Here is a 25,185-nt window from a genome sequence, read left to right on the forward strand (position 1 = left end):
TCAACATTCTAAGTATATTAATTCTTTTATAAGCTTTTTCGTATATATAGTTTATGTGGTTAGACCAATTAGCCTTGCTGTTGAAAAACAAACCTAGGTGTTTATGATTAGAAACATTAATAATTGATGATTCATCAAAATATAGGTTAGGATGCAGTGTCTCATAGTCAACCCGCCTCGAGAAGAGCAGGGCTACAGTTTTATCTGGATTAAAGATAATTCCCATTTTCTAGCCCAGATTGAAATTTTCCTTAGATCATCATTTAATATACTAGCACATTCTTGCCTGTCTCCCTCAATGAGACCATATAAGAAGGTATCATCAGCATATAGTTTGAAGTTTGAGGCCAATTCATCACCAATATCATTAATATATAGTAAAAACAAAAAAGGACCAAGGACTGAACCTTGGGGTCCCCCTGCCTGTAATGTTTTCCAATTAGACTTATACCCATCTATGACCACTCTCTGTTGCCTATCATGAAGGTATGATGTGAACCATTCTAACATATTATTACATATACCATATTATTTTAGTTAATAAATTAGACCGTCATGCCAAACTCTGTCAAAGGCTTTGCTAATTACACAGAAAATCATTCTGGCCTCTTTGCCTTTGTCTAAATGTTTTACAATTTCATCGTATATAATTAATAGCTGATACACTGTGGAATCCTTAGGTAAAAAGCCTGACTGATTCTTAGAAATAATGTTATATCTTGAGAGGTAACTTAACATATACTTAAAAACATTTTTTTTTCAAATAGCTTGCTAAATAGAGGGGTAACAGATATTGGTCTATAGTTGGATGGATCACTTTTATCTCCCTTGCCCTTATAAATTGGGGTAACATGAGCATTTTTCCATCTGTTTAGTAGCTTTCCGGTAGAAATAGATGTGTTGAATAAGGGATAGAGTGGTTTCACAAGAGATTGGGAAACCCCTTTTATGAATTTTGGAGGGATACTATCAGGGCCTGAAGGTTTATTAGTATTGAGTAGATCGAGCTGATCAAAAATGTCCTGTTCGGTTATGTCTATGGTTGAAAAGTTATGGCGGGGTCGGGGGCAGTCAGGAGGTAAATCGTCAGCATTCTTTTCAGTTACGGCAATCGAAGTGAAATAATCGTTAAAAGATTCCGCCTTATCTATGTGGTGGATTTTCAGTTCGCCGTTGATAATCAATGGAGAGTCATTTTCGTTTTTGTTTTTGAGATTCATAACCGATTTTGCAATACGACACCATTTTCCGGGGGGTATGGTTTTATCAATTAAAGAAGATTGAAGTTTAGATAAATATTTTTTTTTAGCTTCCCGGACTAAGGATATAACTTCATTCCGAATAGATCTAAATTTTGCCCAAGAAGATGGAGTATTATGTAGCTTAGCTTTGGAATGCTGGCGATTTCTTTGTCTAATTTTGAGTCTGATACCATTAGACATCCAAATTTTATCATTAGGTCTTATAGTTATTGTTTTATGGGGCACGAATAGGTCGATAGCAGTTAGGGTTTTATCAGTTAAAAGAGAGTTCATATTTTCAATATCACTTGTAATAAAAGATTCCAGTCAATGGACTTAAGATACTCATTTGCCCCGTCAAAGTCAGTGTTATTGAAGTATAATAAAGTCTTTTTATATGCATGTTTGTTTAAAGTTTTAAATTTCAGATCAGGACTAACTGGACAGTGATCACTACAAGAGGGAGGATGTACTATTGTATTTTTAATAAAGTTAACGTTGTTTGTTAGTATAGTGTCAAGTGATGTTGAGGTCTGGGAAGTAATCCTGGTAGGTTCAGTAACAGTGTTTTCTAACCCATATTTCAACAAAATTCTATGTAGATGTGAGTTTGGATTTAGATGTAACATGTCTTGATTGATATCACCTACCAGGACTACTAGCCAACTAGAGAGTTAGGGGGTCTATATATACAGCCAAGAAGAATAGGTTTATTATGGGTAGTTACTTCAGTCCATATTAATTCAAGATCATCTGTCTCAAGGTCAGGTCTACGTTTAATATTAATATTATGTTTAGTATAAATCAGAACTCCGCCACCATAATTATCTCTATCCTTTCAAAAAATATTACCAAAGTTTTCCAAAGATACAGCACTATCAGGAACTGCATTATCAAGATGAGTTTCAGAGACGCACAGTATATCGTATTCGGAGAATTCAGCATCAAGAATACGAGTTTTGTTCCTTAACGAACAAATATTGATATGACAAATAGAAATAAAATCTAGGTGGATGGTGGAGTTGGGTGGACCGGGGTATCACATAATAGATACATATCCTTATAGGATGGTTTTTTTTTGTAACACAAAAAGTTAGATAACATACAATATATCTCCTGTATACAAGTCAGTTGTCAGAATAATGTAGGACAGAATGGTGTGTATTACACATACACGCGATGTGCTATTTCAAACCCTATATTATATCAAGTTCCAGCCACTCATCAAAACTATACATAAACATGAACTGATCAACGATAAATTTAAAAAAAAAATATAAGTAAGTAAATGTCCTATATCTAAAAAAAAAAAAAATATAGTGAAATAATTGTTATACAATTTTAGAAATGTAAATTTGCTAACATTACTTGTGTGAGAAAATTCGTGAGAAAAATCGTAATATATAGACCAAATGATATCAGCCTTTACTACTGCCGTGCGGTAATAATATAATTATCATATAATACAGGCCATTTCCGTTCAATAAAAACGATATAGCACACGTACAATAAGCATGCAAATGAGTCTTGTCACCGTGGGAAACAGGTCATATTCCTACGCACTACAACCTCTACGTTTGTAAACAAAATGGCTGACCGAATAACTGTTTGCATTGATAACAGAGACAGGGGCACTGGGAGAATACAATTAACAAACGAGTTTAATAAATTCAATAATATATAAACACGAGTGTTAGCTTCACACAAATTCAACACCTGCTTGTTCAAATATCACTTGAACTTCTCCGACATACACACAATCAATGGCGAATACGTGTAACCGGTCAACTTCATCAGTGTTCCAGTTTCATGGCGGATTCCACAGTATATTTCCTGGCTCAGTGACAGGCGGGAAAAATCGAGGTTCACATTCGACAACAACCCTCTCCAAAGAAATGCGTTTGTGTTATAGAGAGTGACAATCACCCAAGTCCCTGTACATTTTTAAAAAATGCAGACCTCAATGTGTATTGTGATGACAGTTACCTTGACAGTGCACGCGCCGTTGTGCCAAATATGTGACGTCACTGCTATTTTCGTAAACACCAATTCGTGTGAATGGTTTTCGTATAAAAAATGATAATTAATGTTGTTATTATAATTATTAAAACATTAGTTGATGAAGAAAACTATGATTGTTTGTTCAATGAAAAGGTTCTCGGGAAGAAGTTTCTGAAATTATTTTTTGTGGCGCAGCGAGCTCCTTTCGTCAGCCATCGGTACAATTTATATAGAGGAGACGTGTGGAGAAAAAGAGTGTTTCTCGAATTATATAATAAATAGAATATAACACTCGTGTTCATGTAATATTAAATTTATTAAACTCGTTTATTAATTTCATATGCAATTAATAAACTCGTTCATTAATTCAATATTACATGTATTATGATGCTCCTGGAAGCTGGAGTTAGCTCCCTTCACTCACATTACGGAACACCTTGGTAGAACACGGCTACATCTTGACCGTATGTGTCGTTTCAGTGTCAACAGCTCGATTAAAATAATCTTTTCTGAACCTCGAGAGAAATATTTTGTTTTGCATTAATGCATCTAGTGACAGAAATAGTGTCCGATGTTTAGTTGTGTGAATTCACTGAGGGGATATCAGTTCTGCAGCCGAGTTGTCTCTAGGATTATCCTATTAAGGATAGGTACGTACATGACGACTCGCCAACTCATTTACATCGTATTCTTAACTTCTTACAATAACAACTTGTGTTACAAATCTTAATTTTGCAATATTAAATTTGCAATTTAATAAAAATAAAAGAATATTTTTAAACGATGGTTTTGCACACGAAAACATTTCAGATGCTTTTATGATGCTAAATGTTTGTATCCGAAGCCAGATATAGTGTCGTTCTATGCCTTTGTATGTATATCAGTTCCGAATCAACGTGCTTCATGAATCAATGATCTGAAATAGATCGCAAAGATACTGAAAGTATTCATAGACATAGGTTTCTACAAATCATTACATTTTCAAATAAAAGCATATTTTGCTCCAACCTTCTATCGATGTTAGTCCTAGCTATCAGAATACTTCATATTTACTCACACATATTAAGCTAACAAATTCAAGTTGCTATTTTCATCTCTGTTTCTTATTGCTAAATTCGATGTTGTAGCTTAGCGAGGTGTTTTTACAGATGGAGTCCTTTATAGCAGAAAGAAATAGAAATACCTTATCATTTTTATTTTCTAAAGTTGTTACAGAAAATGAATTATTGTTACAATAGCTAGGTCAAAAAAATTGCTTTGGTTTTAATTTCCAAAGCGTCATTTGTGATAGACTGTGTAACATTCGACAAGCAAACAAAGATATTTTTAAAGAATCTTTCGAGCAAAGTTTTCCATTTAAAAAGGGAAATACAGAGATAGATATCAAAGAGCTACGTTTAAAGGTGGGTAACTCCGAAAGGACTAGTTGCTAAAATGAAGTAGTTAATGTTTATTTCAGCTGCCAAATATGAACATACGGTTCACTTGTCAAGTTTTTGGGTACAAGAAGGTTTAATATATTCATCAAACCTATATGCAGTATTGAAAAATATAATACTTAATATATTGATTTATATTTCTCATTAAAAATCCTTCAAATGACCTAGTGATCGCAAAAGAAAACACAACAAACAACCAAATAATGTATATTTTTGTAGCCTTTCAAGTTTCGAAAAAGTTCTGCCTTTATTGTTCAAAAATATAATTTGCAAAATTTTTGGATTCCCCTTTTCAAATTGATAGGTTCAATATTTGCACATTTTGAAAATACATCCTATTTTGAATGTAAAATCGTATCCTCTAATACGTGTACGAAGTTGTGTTATGTGTACCGAAATCTCGTACTGTGTACCGAAATCTCGTACTGTGTACCGAAATCTCGTACTGCGACTTGTGTTAAGCGATTTTTCGGAAAAAAACATAACTGCTGCTTTGTGGCATAATTTACCATATACTGCCAGGAATTCCAAAACTATTGACAAATTAAAGATGATGTAAAAAAAACTGCCTGTTTATGTCTCCGTTTTGGAAACTTTAAATTCAAGTCAATCTTTACACGCACTTATTTGCAAATTCGTGCTTTGTTTCTTCGTATTTCTATACAGCTAGTGATAATTATAAATTAAGGATCTACAGGAGAGAGTCTTACACCAGTCAAATAGGATCTACAGGGGAGAGTCTTACACCAGTCAAATAGGATCTACGGGAGAGTCCTACACCAGTCAAATAGGATCTACAGGAGAGAGTCATACACCAGTCACATAGGATCTACAGGGGAGAGTCTTACACCAGTCAAATAGGATCTACCAGAGAGAGTCTTACACCAGTCAAATAGGATCTACAGGGGAGAGTCTTACATCAGTCACATAGGATCTACAGGAGAGAGTCTTACACCAGTCATATAGGATCTACAAGAGAGAGTCTTACACCAGTCAAATAGGATCTACAGGAGAGAGTCTTACACCAGCCATATAGGATCTACAAGAGAGAGTCTTACACCAGTCAAATAGGATATACGGGAGAGTCTTTCACCAGTCAAATAGGATCTACAGGAGAGAGTCTTACACCAGCCACATAGGATCTACTGGAGAGAGTCTTACACCAGTCAAATAGGATCTACTGGAGAGAGTCTTACACCAGTCAAATAGGATCTACAGGAGAGAGTCTTACACCAGTCAAATGGTTATAATGAAGGCTGCCTGTTGTCAACATACTAACCCACGTCAACTGGTAGCGTGGCCTGTTGTGACGGACCTAACCCACGTCCACTGGTGGCGTGGCTGTTGTGTCGGACCTAACCAACGTCCACTTGTAGCGTTGCTATTGTGACGGACCTAACCCACGTCCAATGGTAGCGTGGCCGTTGTGACGGACCTAGCCCACGTCTACTGGTAGGGCCGCTTTTGTTACGGACCTAACCCACCTCTACTGGTAGCGTGGATGTTGTGACGGACCTAGCCCACGTCCACTGGTAGCGGGGCCGGTGTGACGGACCTAACGCACGTCCACTGGTAGGGTGGCTGTTGTGACGCACCTAACCCACGTCCTCTTGTAGCGTGGCTGGTGGGACGGACCTAACCAACCTCCAATGGTAGCGTGGCTGTTTTGACGGACCTAACCCTCGTCCACTGGTGGCGTCGCTGTTGTGTCGGACCTAACCCACGGCCACTTGTAGCGTTGCTGTTGTGACGGACCTGACCCACGTCCACTGGAAGCGTGGTTGTTGTGACGGACCTAAGCCACGTCTACTGGTACCGTGGCTGGTGTGACGGACCTAACCAACGTCAACTGGTAGCGTGGCCGTTGTGACGGACCTAGCCCACGTCCACTGGTAGCCTGGATGTTGTGACGGACCTAAACCACGACCACTGGTAGCGTGGATGTTGTGACGGACCTAATAACACTGTTATAGTATCGAACACTACTAGCGTGATGACAGATATCCATGACCTTGTAGGTGTACGATTAGTGCCCGAAGTTAGCCGTGACCTTTCAGCATCCTCAAGTTCACCTAAAGCGTTGAACCACACATCGTCCACTGGTAGCTTGGCCGTTGTGGCGTACCTAACCCACGGCCACTGGTAGCGTGGATGTTGTGACGGACCTGACCCACGTCCACTGGTCCGGTGGCTGTTGTGACGCACCTAACCCACGTCTACTGGTAGGGTGGCTGTTGTGACGCACCTAACCCACGTCCATTGCTAGCGTGGCTGTTGTTGCGGACCTAACCAACGTCCACTTGGAGCGTTGCTGTTGTGACGGACATAACCCACGTCCACTTGTAGCGTGGCTGGTGTGACGGACCTAACCAACGTCCACTTGGAGCGTTGCTGTTGTGACGGACATAACCCACGTCCACTTGTAGCGTTGCTAGTGTGACGGACCTAACCAACGTCAACTGGTAGCGTGGCCTTTTGTGACGGACCTAAACCACGACCACTGGTAGCGTGGCCGTTGTGACGGACCTAGCCCACGTCCACTGGTAGCGGGGCCGGTGTGACGGACCTAACCAACGTCAACTGGAAGCTTGGCTGTTGTGACGGCCCTAACCCACGTCCATTGCTAGCGTGGCTGTTGTGTCGGCCCTAACCAACGTCCACTTGGAGCGTTGCTGTTGTGACGGACCAAACCAACGTCAACTGGAAGCTTGGCTGTTGTGACGTAGGAGAGAGTCTTACACCAGTCATATAGGATCTACAAGAGAGAGTCTTACACCAGTCAAATAGGATCTACAGAGGAGAGTCTTTCACCAGTCAAATAGGTTCTACAGGAGAGAGTCTTACACCAGTCACATAAGATCTACAGGGGAGAGTCTTACACCAGTCATATAGGATCTACAAGAGAGAGTCTTACACCAGTCACATAGGATCTACTGGAGAGAGTCTTACACCAGTCAAATGGTTATAATGAAGGCTGCCTGTTGTCAACATACTAACCCACGTCAACTGGTAGCTTGGCCGTTGTGACGGATCTAACCCACGTCTACTTGTAGCGTTGCTAGTGTGACGGACCTAACCCACGTCCACTGGTAGCGTGGCCGTTGTGACGGACCTAATAACACTGTTATAGTATCGAACACTACTAGCGTGATGACAGATATCCATGACCTTGTAGTTGTACGATTAGTGCCCGAGGTTAGCCGTGATCTTGTAGCTGTACGATTAGTCCCCGAGGTTAGCCGTGACCTTGTAGCTGTACGATTGGTGCCCGAGGTTAGCCGTGACCTTGTAGTTGTACGATTAGTGCCCGAGGTTAGCCGTGACCTTGTAGCTGTACGATTAGTGCCCGAGGTTAGTGGTGACCTTGTAGCTGTACGCTTAGTGCCCGAGGTTAGCCGTGACCTTGTAGATGTACGATTAGTCCATGAAGTTCGCCGCGACCTTGTAGTTGTACGATTTGTCCCCGAGGTTAGCCGTGACCTTGAAGCTTTACGATTAGTGCCCTAGGTTAGCCGTGACCTTGTAGCTGTACGATTAGTGCCCGAGGTTAGCCGTGACCTTGTAGCTGTACGATTATTGCCCGAAGTTAGCCGTGACCTTGTAGCTGTACGATTAACACCGAGGTTAGCCGTGACCTTGTAGTTTTACGATTAGTCCCCGAGGTTAGCCGTGACATTGTAGCTGTACGATTAGTGCCCGAGGTTAGCCGTGACCTTGTAACTGTACGATTAGTCCCCGAGGTTGGCGTGACCTTGTAGCTGTACGATTAGTGCCCGAGGTTAGCCGTGACCTTGTAGCTGTACGATTAGTGCCCGAGGTTCGCTGCGACTTTGTAGTTGTACGATTTGTCCCCGAGGTTAGCCGTGACCTTGTAACTGGACGATTAGTCACCGAGGTTGGCGTGACCTTGTAGCTGTAAGATTAGTGCCCGAGGTTAGCCGTGACCTTGTAGCTGTACGATTAGTCCCCGAGATTAGCCATGACCTTGTAGTTTTACGGTTAGTCCCCGAGGTTAGCCGTGACCTTGTAACTGTACGATTAGTCACCGAGGTTGGCGTGACCTTGTAGCTGTAAGATTAGTGCCCGAGGTTAGCCGTGACCTTGTAGCTGTACGATTAGTCCTCGTGGTTAGCCGTGACCTTGTAGCTGTACGATTAGTGCCCGAGGCTAGCCGTGACCTTGTAGCTGTACGATTAGTCCCCGAGGTTAGCCGTGACCTTGTAGTTGTACGATTAGTCCCCGAGGTTAACCGTGACCTTGTAGATGTACGATTAGTCCCCGAGGTTAGCCGTAACCTTGTAGTTGTACGATTAGTCCCCGAGGTTAGCCGTGACCTTGTAGCTGTACGATTAGTGCCCGAGGTTAGCCGTGACCTTGTAGCTGTACGATTAGTGCCCGAGGTTAGCCGTGACCTTGTAGCTGTACGATTAGTGCCCGAGGTTAGCCGTGACCTTGTAGCTGTACGATTAGTGCCCGAGGTTAGCCGTGACCTTGTAGCTGTACGATTAGTGCCCGAGGTTAGCCGTGACCTTGTAGCTGTACGATTAGTGCCCGAGGTTAGCCGTGACCTTGTAGCTGTACGATTAGTCCCCGAGGTTAGCCGTGACCTTGTAGCTGTACGATTAGTGCCCGAGGTTAGCCGTGACCTTGTAGCTGTACGATTAGTGCCCGAGGTTAGCCGTGACCTTGTAGCTGTACGATTAGTGCCCGAGGTTAGCCGTGACCTTGTAGCTGTACGATTAGTGCCCGAGGTTAGCCGTGACCTTGTAGCTGTACGATTAGTGCCCGAGGTTAGCCGTGACCTTGTAGCTGTACGATTAGTGCCCGAGGTTAGCCGTGACCTTGTAGCTGTACGATTAGTGCCCGAGGTTAGCCGTGACCTTGTAGCTGTACGATTAGTGCCCGAGGTTAGCCGTGACCTTGTAGCTGTACGATTAGTGCCCGAGGTTAGCCGTGACCTTGTAGCTGTACGATTAGTGCCCGAGGTTAGCCGTGACCTTGTAGCTGTACGATTAGTGCCCGAGGTTAGCCGTGACCTTGTAGCTGTACGATTAGTCCCCGAGGTTAGCCGTGACCTTGTAGCTGTACGATTAGTGCCCGAGGTTAGCCGTGACCTTGTAGCTGTACGATTAGTGCCCGAGGTTAGCCGTGACCTTGTAGCTGTACGATTAGTGCCCGAGGTTAGCCGTGACCTTGTAGCTGTACGATTAGTGCCCGAGGTTAGCCGTGACCTTGTAGCTGTACGATTAGTGCCCGAGGTTAGCCGTGACCTTGTAGCTGTACGATTAGTGCCCGAGGTTAGCCGTGACCTTGTAGCTGTACGATTAGTGCCCGAGGTTAGCCGTGACCTTGTAGCTGTACGATTAGTGCCCGAGGTTAGCCGTGACCTTGTAGCTGTACGATTAGTGCCCGAGGTTAGCCGTGACCTTGTAGCTGTACGATTAGTGCCCGAGGTTAGCCGTGACCTTGTAGCTGTACGATTAGTGCCCGAGGTTAGCCGTGACCTTGTAGCTGTACGATTATTGCCCGAGGTTAGCCGTGACCTTGTAGCTGTACGATTAGTGCCCGAGGTTAGCCGTGACCTTGTAGCTGTACGATTAGTGCCCGAGGTTAGCCGTGACCTTGTAGCTGTACGATTAGTGCCCGAGGTTAGCCGTGACCTTGTAGCTGTACGATTAGTGCCCGAGGTTAGCCGTGACCTTGTAGCTGTACGATTAGTGCCCGAGGTTAGCCGTGACCTTGTAGCTGTACGATTAGTGCCCGAGGTTAGCCGTGACCTTGTAGCTGTACGATTAGTCCCCGAGGTTAGCCGTGACCTTGTAGCTGTACGATTAGTGCCCGAGGTTAGCCGTGACCTTGTAGTTGTACGATTAGTGCCCGAGGTTAGCCGTGACCTTGTAGCTGTACGATTAGTCCCCGAGGTTAGCCGTGACCTTGTAGCTGTACGATTAGTGCCCGAGGTTAGCCGTGACCTTGTAGCTGTACGATTAGTGCCCGAGGTTAGCCGTGACCTTGTAGCTGTACGATTAGTGCCCGAGGTTAGCCGTGACCTTGTAGCTGTACGATTAGTGCCCGAGGTTAGCCGTGACCTTGTAGCTGTACGATTAGTGCCCGAGGTTAGCCGTGACCTTGTAGCTGTACGATTAGTGCCCGAGGTTAGCCGTGACCTTGTAGCTGTACGATTAGTCCCCGAGGTTAGCCGTGACCTTGTAGCTGTACGATTAGTGCCCGAGGTTAGCCGTGACCTTGTAGTTGTACGATTAGTGCCCGAGGTTAGCCGTGACCTTGTAGCTGTACGATTAGTCCCCGAGGTTAGCCGTGACCTTGTAGCTGTACGATTAGTGCCCGAGGTTAGCCGTGACCTTGTAGCTGTACGATTAGTCCCCGAGGTTAGCCGTGACCTTGTAGCTGTACGATTAGTGCCCGAGGTTAGCCGTGACCTTGTAGCTGTACGATTAGTCCCCGAGGTTAGCCGTGACCTTGTAGCTGTACGATTAGTGCCCGAGGTTAGCCGTGACCTTGTAGCTGTACGATTAGTCCCCGAGGTTAGCCGTGACCTTGTAGCTGTACGATTAGTGCCCGAGGTTAGCCGTGACCTTGTAGCTGTACGATTAGTCCCCGAGGTTAGCCGTGACCTTGTAGCTGTACGATTAGTGCCCGAGGTTAGCCGTGACCTTGTAGCTGTACGATTAGTGCCCGAGGTTAGCCGTGACCTTGTAGCTGTACGATTAGTGCCCGAGGTTAGCCGTGACCTTGTAGCTGTACGATTAGTGCCCGAGGTTAGCCGTGACCTTGTAGCTGTACGATTAGTGCCCGAGGTTAGCCGTGACCTTGTAGCTGTACGATTAGTGCCCGAGGTTAGCCGTGACCTTGTAGCTGTACGATTAGTGCCCGAGGTTAGCCGTGACCTTGTAGCTGTACGATTAGTGCCCGAGGTTAGCCGTGACCTTGTAGCTGTACGATTAGTGCCCGAGGTTAGCCGTGACCTTGTAGCTGTACGATTAGTGCCCGAGGTTAGCCGTGACCTTGTAGCTGTACGATTAGTGCCCGAGGTTAGCCGTGACCTTGTAGCTGTACGATTAGTGCCCGAGGTTAGCCGTGACCTTGTAGCTGTACGATTAGTGCCCGAGGTTAGCCGTGACCTTGTAGCTGTACGATTAGTGCCCGAGGTTAGCCGTGACCTTGTAGCTGTACGATTAGTGCCCGAGGTTAGCCGTGACCTTGTAGCTGTACGATTAGTGCCCGAGGTTAGCCGTGACCTTGTAGCTGTACGATTAGTCCCCGAGGTTAGCCGTGACCTTGTAGCTGTACGATTAGTGCCCGAGGTTAGCCGTGACCTTGTAGCTGTACGATTAGTCCCCGAGGTTAGCCGTGACCTTGTAGCTGTACGATTAGTGCCCGAGGTTAGCCGTGACCTTGTAGATGTACGATTAGTCCCCGAGGTTAGCCGTGACCTTGTAGCTGTACGATTAGTCCCCGAGGTTAGTCGGGACCTTGTAGCTGTACGATTAGTGCCCGAGGGTAGCCGTGACCTTGTAGCTGTACGATTAATCCCCGAGGTTAGCCGTGACCTTGTAGCTGTACGATTAGTGCCCGAGGTTAGCTGTGACCTTGTAGCTGTTCAATTATTGCCCAAGGTTAGCCGTGACCTTGTAGCTGTTCGATTATTGCCCAAGGTTAGCCGTGACCTTGTAGCTGTACGATTAGTGCCCGAGGTTAGCCGTGACCTTGTAGCTGTACGATTAGTGCCCGAGGTTAGCCGTGACCTTGTAGCTGTACGATTAGTGCCCGAGGTTAGCCGTGACCTTGTAGTTGTACAATTATTCCCCGAGGTTAGCCGTGACCTTGTAGCTGTACGATTAGTGCCCGAGGTTAGCCGTGACCTTGTAGCTGTACGATTAGTCCCCGAGGTTAGCCGTGACCTTGTAGCTGTACGATTAGTGCCCGAGGTTAGCCGTGACCTTGTAGCTGTACGATTAGTCCCCGAGGTTAGCCGTGACCTTGTAGCTGTACGATTAGTGCCCGAGGTTAGCCGTGACCTTGTAGCTGTACGATTAGTGCCCGAGGTTAGCCGTGACCTTGTAGCTGTACGATTAGTCCCCGAGGTTAGCCGTGACCTTGTAGCTGTACGATTAGTGCCCGAGGTTAGCCGTGACCTTGTAGCTGTACGATTAGTGCCCAAGGTTAGCCGTGACCTTGGAGCTGAAATTTATCCCGGCATGGTTTGTATGAAAACTAACTAACTAATTTAGGAATAACCTATCCCTTATAAAAGTTAAGTAGTAAAGTTAGATAATCATTCATTATTCCGAACTGAACTTAATAATTGCTATAATACTTTATTACGATATTTTACTATTGATAGTAAAGGTTGAAGTGCAAGTCCTGAAAAATGACGAGAAATTAGACCTGAACCCTCCGAAAAAGGAAAGGAAAAGATTTTGTGATACTAATCGTAGAATATACGGGACGTTTTACAGCTGTTCCGATTTTACCATTTTTGAAGTACCCTTCCTTAACAACATGTAATTGAACATGCTATCAATGTTGAAATATGTCTAGGAAATCAACAACACGAATATAATGTACACAAAGTTAAATGTCCGTATCTGAATGGAGAACATAATGTTCTGGAGTATCGGAATACCTCAAGAGAGGAGCGAGATCTTAGAATTTTGACGAAACGAGCACTCTTTCTGGAGTCTGCTATTGACCTCGCTTGTTCATCTCAGACTTTTGTCAGGAGCAGCCTTTGGAATAAGAAGAAAACGAACGGAATGAAGAATTAGACGAAATGTTAAAGCTTACTCCTGAAGTACGCAAAGATGACGGTGGAAACGCAGCCTGCCCAGTACTTCTACCTTGTAAATGAAGGTATGTTTCCACTGATGACACATTGTTCAGACTGCGTATTGTATAGGTTTTAGAACATGTTTAAGATGAGACACTTTTTAGAAACAAATGCCTTTTGCGATTGTTTGGCAGAAAAAGTCAGTCGACTGATGTCCGTAATTTAGAATACTGCACAAATCATATCTGAGTACAGCTATGCTATACCAATGCACTCTTTACGTAACGCGTGAAAATATTTAGAAAGTAGCTAATGCAACGATTATGATATATGAGCGGCGACGTTATATTGGATTAAGATCGCTCAAATGCAGAAGTGGAGACAGTCCAAGATGAATCTCATTTGTGTACGACAACACGACCTTACTACAGTTTTATTCGAAGTGAAGAATGCAGACATGATTTCATCATTTGACAACTGATTCGTATATCGTGGTCAGTACGCTAAGTATATCGTGGTCAGTACGCTAAGTATATCGTGGTCGGTACGCTAAGTTATGTCGTTAAAAGGGGACAACGGAAACGTGCATGGAAAAAAACACTCGTGGAACGATCAAGTTGAGACTATCGTACTGCACAACTGTGAAAAGTGCAAATCAATGATACGGCATCAGCTACTGTATGGCCAAATACGAGTACTTTGCATCGTTACATGAAATATTTGTTGTGTTACATAAGAATCTTATCCAATATTTTAGATAATTACAGGAATATTAACTTATAATTTAAAATAGAAGAGCACACCTTACCTACACCTTTAAATAATCTTAAAATACACTTGACAAACTTACAGGAAACGAATCAACCGTTTACGTTTTAGTTTTGTATGATTTATTTGTTGATTTATTTTTGTGATGATGTAGACAACAGGTGCATGAGTTAATAACTCGTGCCAATTACCATTGTTTCAAAACCACTTTACAGAAACAGCGGTTCGTTGAGACCTGTGTCCGTATTCATGTAACCGTTAACATGCTCAAGCATGGGTTTTGTGCTCGAGTCTAGTTTCTTGTTCCGGTTATTAATTATTAACAAAACGTTGTCAATGGTTTGAACAAAATGTACTGTTTTTGATTGTTTGACATGATTTAAGTGAGACAAAAGAAGGTTGGTTTTGGGTACATGCTTGAGCATGAAAAGGGTTTCATGAATACGGGCCTCGGTCTTGCAATCCAGAAAGAAGACAAGCTTATAGGGATTCCGAATAGAGTCATGATCAAATAGGGTTTTATTTGCCTTACATACTTATGGATGAATGATTTAATATATTACCAAGTTAAATTAAATTGGATGTCTAAGCATGCGCATATTGTGTCTGATTATAAAATTATTAATATTATATATGATGGGCTGGATTAAAGCGTTCTGTATCATCAACAAATCAATACCGCCGTGAAGGTCTGCAATTGTCACACCATCTTAATAGAAAGTATCACCTCTACTTGATTGAGACCGGGGAATGTTAGCCCGAGGGTTAATGCTTTCTGTCTGGAACAAGAGTCTGTCGATACGTGGTCATCATCAACTTACCCAGAGGTGTCTCCACTTCATCAGGGAAATGTAGTCTTATCGGTTATCAACTGGTCACTGCTAAAGTGGTCCCGGTCGGAAGCGGGTAAAACGTGGTTCTACTCAGGTTTTCATCCGAATGGTGTGGTCGCTTGCCACATAGATAATAGAAAGTACTTAATGACATCGTACTTATTACTCTTCAAACAATCAATCTGATCTTTCTGTAAAATATATACCGTACTTTTTGAATCGTGTGTGACCAATAGTTGTCTGTGATATAAGCAGTGTAAAATATATACCGCACTTTTTGAATCGTGTGTGACCAATACCTGTCTGTGATATAAGCGGTGTAAACTACATTGACTAGACATATACAGGTTTGTAGGCATTTATAAGCATTTATTTCACACAAAAGGTAGCAGTGTACAGTAGCGTACGGTGGCCATGGGTGATATTTTTATGCAATGAATAACCCCTGTAATATTACATGTATAAAAACTTTTAAAAAATCAGCACTAAAATTGGCATATACATGATGAAGTGGACTATGTGGGCTTCATAATTTAAAAAAAAAATCGAATTTGGTTTTAGACTTCATTTTTGGGCATTTACAAATCTGTGTCTACAAAACAAAAGCTGGTTTTCCATGTAGTCTATTTTTGTACTCAGCACATATGTAAATATTGTGAAAAATCCACCAGAATGACCTATGCTAAACTGTGAGTATTTCTGTTACCGAGTAGGCGATGTTTAATTTCAGACAGGTTTTAAGGAAAATGTTGCTACGTGCGGTGGTCAAATTTTGGGTTAAAGATCATGATATTTTGCACTTTTTGTGTTTTTTGATGTGGTAACCATGGTTTCCACTAGTCCCAAATCTGGGGGAAACAATTTTCGAAAAACAATTCAGTCTTCTCAACAAAATATATTCAAATTGTAGTTTATAAATACATATATATATATGTAGATGTGTTGTGCAGGATGAATCCACTATCCATGTTTATCTGAGACATGCCCTTTATTTTTAGGATCAGGCCATTTCTACTGTACTCTGCTACCAAAACGTGCCGCTAATGTTTGTTACCTAATTAGGTAAATTATGTCAGACAGAATGTGTATCTTCTATACTAGAACTTTGTCAGAAAGCTGTCACCTTCGTCAAACTAACATCTTTGTCAGAAAAAAAGTATCATTTGTAAGATAAATTGAAACATTTTCCATAAAAACTGTAACGTTTGTCAGGCAGATATGTATTTCCGTTTTAATTTTGGAGAAAATAATATCATTAATGACAGGGATGTACCTTAATTCAAGGTTCTCAAGAATATATTTTAGTTGCATTTTAAGCGGGAATATATATCTGATGTTGTTCACTGATTTCTGTTGTCTTCTGTTTATTAGAATGTACTTTTATGTGTTAATACTCATTTAAACATTAACTATATATATATATGTTTTCGTTGATTATGTCCCTTGTCGTTTATATAAACAATGTACATTGTCGTTTTTGTTTTAAAGTACTGGCTGTACAGATATGTGTTGTTCATTTAAACAATGTAACTTGGTCAATTGTCGTTTCAACATTGGATATTATTACCTATTGGTGTTCAATAGATATACAAATGTATAAGTGTTGTTCGATTAAACAAAGACCTTGTACCAGTCGTCATTCTTTAAACAATGGACATGTTGTCATTAAATAAGATGCTTGTGGCAAGGCGTAACCAAAAATCGTTCGTAGAATTCAGTTTGCTTTCAAAAGAGATTGACATTTCATGATGTCGGTAAAGTTTTGTATGAAGACATCAGCCTTAATGTCGTTTTTCCTCACTGTCGTATTTCAGACTAGACTAAATCCACTCTGTATCGTTACGGGGCTTGTTTAACCTTAACAGAACAGTTACATCTATACATTATAATCAGTCAGTTCTATTCCCCCAACACCCCGTTATTGTGTCACAACTACTGCACTGTGTGGTGTAGCAATGAATCTACATCTACGAAGTCACCTTTGTACATGGACGTATAACCTAATCACGTAATATAGAAAAGATCAAAATGTATATTACATAATAAATTAGAAATATTTATGAATCAATTCAATTATAACATTATTTATTTAAAAAAAAAAAAAAAAAAAAATCAAAGTTGATTTACCAGTATGTATCACCCAATGGTATTGCCATCTGATAACCCTTCAACATTTAGATGGCATTTATATTAGCGATAACTGTAGAGGTTCCATTGTTGACGTCATCAGTATCATATCATTATCATAATTGTATTGTTGAATACCAAGATGGCGGTTATACTCGATTTACAAGCGCTCATGATACATACATTTATCTGATCTAAAGGTTTAATTTTGTTTTGGATTGAAATATTTCATTTTTTTTTATTTAAGCATTGGATTGCTTTCAGCCTTTCAGGTGGCATTCATAAGCAATATAAATGCGAACTTGACAAAGGAAATTCATGTTAAAATTACCTTTGTCCAGTTGGAATTCACATATGAATGATGATGTAAACAATCGGATTATTGGCATTCATAGCTTACATGAATGCCATATGAATGTAGTAGGGTATATATAGTGGAATGTCATACAATGGCTGATATATAAGTAACACAATCCTTTGAGCTTGCATTCATAGTCTATGGATACCAACTCAAAATAAAACGTTCGTGAGATGTCCAGTTATATTTCCGGTATTATAATTATCATATATGTAAAGCGAAAATTATTATTTTTTGGCTTTCTGGATAGCTTTTGTTTGGTTTTAAGACATAATGTAAAAGTGTTGTTTTTCGGGAATAATGTCATGTTTCTATAGTTATCATTTCCGGCAGGTGAAAATCGTCAGTCAGAAACCATTCGGGAATTCCCGTCAAAGTTTTAATTTTTAAGTTATGACATACCTCGGTTGATGTATTATGGAATCGAAGAGTTCGAAGATTGAGATATCTCTATTTAGTGTCATATGTGTGGTGGATATATTCTCAAGTGTATTTCTTATCGGTTTAAACTATTTGAAATTAACGAAATAATTTTTAATTTAGCTTGCTTAATAGGATAAATTAACAATCAATTGTTTTTCTATACCTTAATCTGAAGTTTTCATTGGAAACTCATTGAAATCCGTCGATAATCTGAAGTTACCCGGTAGGTTGACAGAAACCAATATTCATAAGACACAGCTTCACATTTGTTGCTCCTATACATATAAAGCGCACACGTATTAATCTTAACACTTTCTGTATTGGAACATATACACTGTCATACAAACAAACATCTATGCAAATATGCTGAATGTACATTAACTACAAGGTGTAGGAATGACGTCACACAAACACACGACACGCATATCCGTTACAAAGACTGGTGGCTGCTAAGATCACACCAAATTAATTTCTTATTCTTTGCATCTTTTACGAAATGCTACACAGATTCTACACAAACTCACCAGGTCCACTTCATTTTTATCGAAATTTCGTTTGGGAGATGTTTGCCTATTTCTTATGTACATGTCTATTTAAGGATCCCTGTCACAATGCGGGGAAAAAAATGGAGAGTTTCACTGTGTTTTTTGTATATACAGTTATCTCCCCTTAATTTGGTTTTTGTATATAGCTATAGTGTCAATGGGCCAGGCCACTTCTGTTACCAGGTGACACAGTTGGTAAGACCGACATCATAAACATTGGATGTCGAGCGTTTAAATTATGGTCGTCCCGCTGTTAGTTAGTTTTCGTTCTTTAACTTTTATCTTTTCTTCGTTAAAGTCTCGCTGGTTATCAGGGCTATACTCGTGCCGGGAAATCAAGTTTTAAATTCATATTAACAGTTATTGTCAGTAATACGGGGATCCTTAAAAAAACTACAAATCATTCCATTTTAATCCCCTTTATGTGTTGTGATTGTGAAAATATATTGGAAGTAGAATTCTGGTAACATAATCAATTGTTTGAAAAGTGAATAAAATTTCAAAAGACAGTGGAATTAACTTGGTGTGGCCTAACCGTACACGTATGCAGGGTGAGAGAGAGAGGATGAACGCCAAGTTGAATACAACGCTATGTTGAATACCCGGATTCAACCCAACGGGAAGCGGAAATGGCTATACTAGTGATACATAGCAGTGATTGAGTGGAATACGTGAGGTATTTTAAATATTATAGATTTACGTTGTGTTTTGAATAACAGTTATAAAAGATGGTGTCCCTGTTTCGTACCGTGTAATACTAGTGCTCCTTAGTGGGAACGCGCGGCAAATAAACAATTATGCATCACGTTTATAGTTTATACAAGTTGTGCAAAAAAGATCATCAATGGTTTATTGATTAATATTCTATAGTATTTTCCTCCGAGTGAAAAAAAGTCAATTTAATTTACAGTGTAGGTAAATATGTAATCCCATTTCATGCACTTCTTAAAAACAAGAATCTATTCTATGTTTCCTTCATAAATTTACGTCACTCCTGCCTTTCTGCGAGATACTATCCCCTCAAATAATTCTCCGCTCTTCACTGTCTCACACTCCCTGTCCAGAACTCTGTCACAAAACAACGCCATACTCGTTCAATCTCACGTACGTGGAAGACGAGTGCATTAGTTCTTTACTGACTCTGTAGGAATCGGCCGAAACACGTGTGTTGTGTTTCCACTTAGACACTCACGTCCCATGCGCGACGACACGGTTGTTGCATCTCCTGTAAAATTTCAAAAGATAGTTAGGTAGAGTTATCTCCCGTTAACAACACAATGTCGTGTTATCTCCGTACGCTAGCTAGCTATATTGTAGCAAATTTCATCAAACACTTGTTACCTTTGAGAATTTCTGAGAGTCGGAAGAATCTGGAGTTCCTAGTTTGTCCGAGTCGTCGTCTGCCTGCGATTTTTTATCCTCAAGACTGAGCTCTCTAATAACTTTCAGGGGCTTTTCAAACGTCAACTTGTAAGGCGGCACCGGATCAGGTCGTTTTGGCGGAGGAATTTCAAACGGTCTTCTCACATAGTCGAAGTCCCTGTTGTTGTCTCTCTCCACAACTTTGTCGGACCTCTCCAGCACCCTTTCGCGACTCGGAGGATGATCCACTTTGTTCGCTCTGTCCACGTGATCACCTGGCTCCGTTTTGTCGGCGATGCGTACTGTTGGGTAAACCGGGCTTGTGAGTGTTTCAGGTCTAGCTCCATCGCCATCGTTGGTGAACACTTCATCCGGACTCTCGGTAACAATCTTTGGTATAATCTTGAACCGCAGGTCCCTAGTTTCCGTCTTAACCCCTACAGTACTATCGTTGACCTTGTCTCGATCAAGAACCGGGAGGTCATCATCCTGAGTCGCGTGCTTGATAACGCGTGAATAGATATCCTTAGAATACATAGGAACATCGTAATGGTTGTCATATGGTTCGGATTCCGAAGGACCGATCGGGCGAGATTCAATACTGATTCGCTGGTCCCTCCATCGCAGACTTTCTAGGACTCCAGTTGTTACAATTTCAATAGCACAACTCTGCTTGTCCCCTTCTTCTCCCTTTAAAACATTTATAACTGGGCAGCCTAAATCACCAAATATTTCACCTAGGTCTGATATTAATAGTACAGCATGTATGTGATTGTCCCGTTTGCGTTTCAAGATAATAGGGGCTTCACCGGTCGTCATCTTCATCGTTGTTCGCACTTCAAAATCTGCTATAAACTCGTCTTCAGTTACAACTAGCGTGACCTTTGTCACGTGATAGGGGTCAACTGTGATGTCACTGTCCACTTGCCATGTGAACATTTCGTCCAATGTTTCCCCCCGACACTTGGTGACCCTAAGGTGACCATCAGCACTGGCCGTTACACCGCAATGTCCATATCTTTCTGGAATTTTCAGTTTAAAATTAGCCTTCCCTTGAATGTTAAAACCTCGCTGAAAAGTCACATTAGTCAATGCCTTAGTTTGTCGTTGTGTTTTTAGATTATAGATCTGATCTTTTCCCGTATTATTTTTGTAATCCGTAGAAAACAGTTCTACTTGCTTGCGTTCCCGAAAGCCGTCTCCCGAAGAATGGCGAGTATGTCTCGGAGCAAATCTCACTGTCTGGTGGTCAAACTCGTAAAAGTTCCACGGTACCTCGATTTCGTAACAAGACCTGCGCAGAAGCGGTCCTTGATACCACCGAGCGTCACGTTTTAATTCCCGCCATGCATAATCCTGGATAGTTTTCTCAAGGTCAACGATTGGACCTGAGTCACGTGACTGTTCACCACACGAACACAACATTTTATTTGAACGTTTTGAGGTCGTTACCAAACAAATTCCTGACAAATACTGATATTTTCTGAAAAGATGATCGACAATGTCATTTGAACAACACGCAATTTGTTGCGATGAAGAAATTTGTTGATGGCAAAAATAAATGTCCAGTTTACAAATAAACAAGCATTTTTATAGCTTGTACATTTTTTCCATAGCCTTGTGGAATTATAGCACGCACCGTTTGGTAGAATGATATCACATATAGGTTTTTTCGTAGCCTTGTGGAATAAAAACATGTACAGTTTGGTGGTAGATATGTGTCCTGGTTGAATAACACCGCGTACAGATTTCTGTCGTAGTCTGATGACAGAGTGAACCGTGTCTATGGTCCAAACGTAATGCCCGTACACTCGCTCGCGCCCGGTGGTATGATCCCCTGGGGTAGGGCATGTAATGACTTGATCATTTAGATTTGGAACGTATAGATTACTCTAGCCTGTCTGTCATCACTTAAGCGCCAAGGGAGCTGTTTTTGGCAAATATTGATCAGCATTAGCTTGGAAGAGCGGCTCACAAACCGATACGGCTGGCTATAACGAACCGATACCCGCTCTAATGCTTTCTTCAATATTCTCCCAAAATGTAAGTACATCGGACACCGACTGGGCCTATATAGACAATTTCACTTATTGTCGTTGCATTTGACGTAGATGTCCTCGCCCCACACCACGGGGACTACTTAAATAATTTAACACGCACAGTATAGACACAGCTTTTAGCGGTATATACTAGTTCGGTTCATTCATTTGATCACGTTTGATTCCCACGCACTCGTACACCCGTGGTCGTTCTGATGAGTATACAGGATATGTCGTTAATTGGCCACACCTCCAGAGGAAATTTAACACGCCTCTTAAAAATAAGTAGTGATTAAAACAGATCTATGTAAACAGTCTTAATCCAATACACAAACTCCGCCCTTAATATCCAATTCAAAGCGATATATCCATGTTCTTCTGTGTCAATAAATCTGACGAACACTGTTATAATCACGCCCTTTGGTTGGCGTTAAGTCACGGCCCGAGTTAGCTGACCTTTTTCTTGTTTATGTCACGCCTTAAGTATCGACACCACGCCCCTACATAAGGTGAACGCTGTCACCTGTCATTCTTTAACAAATACCATTAAAATTGCAGTTCATAGCTGTGAAGGTGCACACAGATCGGCGATCGATTGCCGTCGGAACTACACACTTGCTTCCTCTCTGTCGAGTCATTCACAGTACGAGAACTAGAACCTAGCTGGCGAGACGTGCAATGTAAACACCTAACACAGCGCCACCACACTACGCGGGGCCAGAAAAGTCACGTGATCCCGAAGGCGTGGGGGACAGCCTTCAAACTCTGCACTTAACAGTCGCCTTACTCAACACGCCTTGTCAAATATTTATGAAAATTGTGTTTTACCCCGGGCTGGTAATGGACAGCCTTGGAATACACGAGGATATATAGTGTTGTGTTCCTGTCGCAGTATCGTGTGTACGCAGCGCACCGAATCCCTTGCACAACTCTCACGAGACGTTCACGTTCACGTGCGCTTAACACGTGCTTTCATTTGGTTTGTGTTTACATCATCCGTCCTGTTTGTGAAATTGTACAAAGAGGATTTGAATATTTCATTGCTATCATTGTCAAGTTGATTTCAAAAGATAGCTGAATTGATTATATTTCAAATTTCACTTTTTCAACATAAATTGAATACTAGCTGACCGACTAATGCACTTCCAGCTGTATGATCCTGTAACAACATCTCCGGTTATAGCACGTGTGTTGGCCAATATGTGGTCTGTGTTAATAGTGTTATTCATCCATTAAGCGTCACTCCCATGAGTACTCATGTCGGGCTGGCCAGTTGTAACTGTACCTACTCATCCGAACAACTCATAGTCTTAACCAGCCCTCAAGGAGAATTCGACCTTCCGATGTCCAGAATGGCGTCCAACGACTCCAAGTACAGCTCACTCTGTACTGTACATACAATTGTATATGTAAACTTCCCGTGGTCCAGCAACTCTGACCCAACGGTTCCAAGCACGAGAACTGTGGCGCGCGCTCTAATTGGTAATTCTCGACGATACAAAATCAAATTCGCGGGCCGGTTCTGTTGTGATGTCTCCAAAGAAATGGAATCATAGCACTGCCCTATGGGCTTCTAGCAGGTCTATATGAACAACCGTCATTTGGCGTGCATGGTGCGCATTCTGTAGGTTTTAATATACACGTGTTAGCTATTCATTGGTCGTATATGCTGATTTGAAAATGTATTGTACCATGTTCCACGTAACATTCAGTATCGCTTGTTTCATATACGTGGTAGACAGACGCTTAACTGGTTAGGTTTTGTTTATATCGATAGAACACTTTCCTGTCGTCATGGAAACATACTGGTCGTCAGGGCTCACTTCTAATACAAATCACGTGGTCCAAATTGCTCTTCTTGTTTGAGTATCTGTAAGTATACAATAAAAATACTGGAATCAAACACATGTGTATAAGGCAGAAGAAACAGGAAACAATGCCCAAAATATTTGTGGGTTAATAATTTGGTTGGTCAATATGTTGGTTGGCGGTAAGTAGATATTGCTTGCTTGCTATTGGATGGTTGGTTTGTTGGTAAGTGGCCGGGTTATATTTGTGGGTTAATAATTTGGGTGGTCAATATGTTGGTTGGCGGTAAGTGGATATTGCTTGCTTGCTATTGGATGGTTGGTTTGTTGGGAAGTGGCCGGGTTATATTTGTAGGTTAATAATTTGGTTGGTCAGTGTGTTAGTTGGTGGTAAGTAGGTCTTGCCTGTTTGATATTGGTTATTTAGTTTGTTGGTAAGTGGCCGGTTTATATTTGTGGGTTGATCATTTGGTCAGTGTGTTGGTTGGTGGTAAGTAGGTCTTGTTTGCTTGCTATTTGTTGTTTGGTTTGTTGGTAAGTGGACGGTTTATATGTGTGGGCTGGTAAGTAGGGCTTGGGTGTTTGCTATTGGATGGTTAGTTTGTTGGTAAGTGGCCGGGTTATATGTGTGGGCTGGTAAGTAGGTCTTGGGTGTTTGCTATTGGATGGTTAGTTTGTTGGTAAGTGGCCGGGTTATATGTGTGGGCTGGGAAGTAGGTCTTGTGTGTTTGCTATTGGATGGTTAGTTTGTTGGTAAGTGGCCGGTTTATATTTGTGGGTTGATCATTTGGTCAGTGTGTTGGTTGGTGATAAGTAGGTCTTGTTTGCTTGCTATTTGTTGTTTGGTTTGTTGGTAAGTGGCCGGTTTATATGTGTGGGCTGGTAAGTAGGTCTTGTGTGTTTGCTATTGGATGGTTAGTTTGTTGGTAAGTGGCCGGTTTATATTTGGGCTGGTAAGTAGCTCTTGCTTGTTTACTATTGGATGGTTGGTTGGTGGGCGGTGTATTGCTCACTGGATGACGTTTTTGTGGGAAGGCTGGTTAGTGGTCTGAGGCTGCTGGTTTAAAAGTCTTTGCATCGGCTGGGATCATATAAATCCGCTTTTCATTGATGGTTTGTTGGTAAGTGGCCGGTTTATATGTGTGGGCTGGTAAGTAGGTCTTTTGTGTTTGCTATTGGATGGGTAGTTTGTTGGTAAGTGGCCGGTTTATATGTGAGGGCTGGTAAGTAGGTCTTGTGTGTTTGCTATTGGATGTTTAGTTTGTTGGTAAGTGGCCGGTTTATATTTGGGCTGGTAAGTAGCTCTTGCTTTTTTACTATTGGATGGTTGGTTGGTGGGCGGGGTATTGCTCAATGGATGACGTTTTTGTGGGAAGGCTGGTTATTGGTCTGAGGCTGCTGGTTTAAAAGTCTTTGCATCGGCTGGGATCATATAAATCCGCTTTTCATT

General features: G+C 41.8%; 1 protein-coding gene across 2 annotated transcripts in view; it reads right to left on the reverse strand.

The window, feature by feature from the left end:
- Positions 1-18,290: 18,290 nt before the first annotated feature.
- The window catches only part of LOC110455820, a 44,879-nt gene continuing 37,984 nt past the window's right edge, over positions 18,291-25,185 (reverse strand). Inside the window, exons 3-4 of one of the 2 annotated variants that reach the window (XM_021506204.1) lie at positions 19,868-23,797; positions 18,291-19,751 (exon numbers count right to left, since the gene is read on the reverse strand). In XM_021506204.1, the coding sequence (XP_021361879.1) occupies positions 19,707-19,751; positions 19,868-21,313 (1,491 nt within the window). In that variant the 5' untranslated portion in view covers positions 21,314-23,797 and the 3' untranslated portion in view covers positions 18,291-19,706. Of the gene's footprint in view, positions 23,798-25,185 lie in introns of both variants that reach the window. The other variant, XM_021506205.1, reaches the window with a different exon arrangement.

This window comes from Mizuhopecten yessoensis, unplaced genomic scaffold (assembly GCF_002113885.1).
Source record: "Mizuhopecten yessoensis strain PY_sf001 unplaced genomic scaffold, ASM211388v2 scaffold8383, whole genome shotgun sequence".
NCBI lineage: Eukaryota > Metazoa > Mollusca > Bivalvia > Pectinida > Pectinidae > Mizuhopecten > Mizuhopecten yessoensis.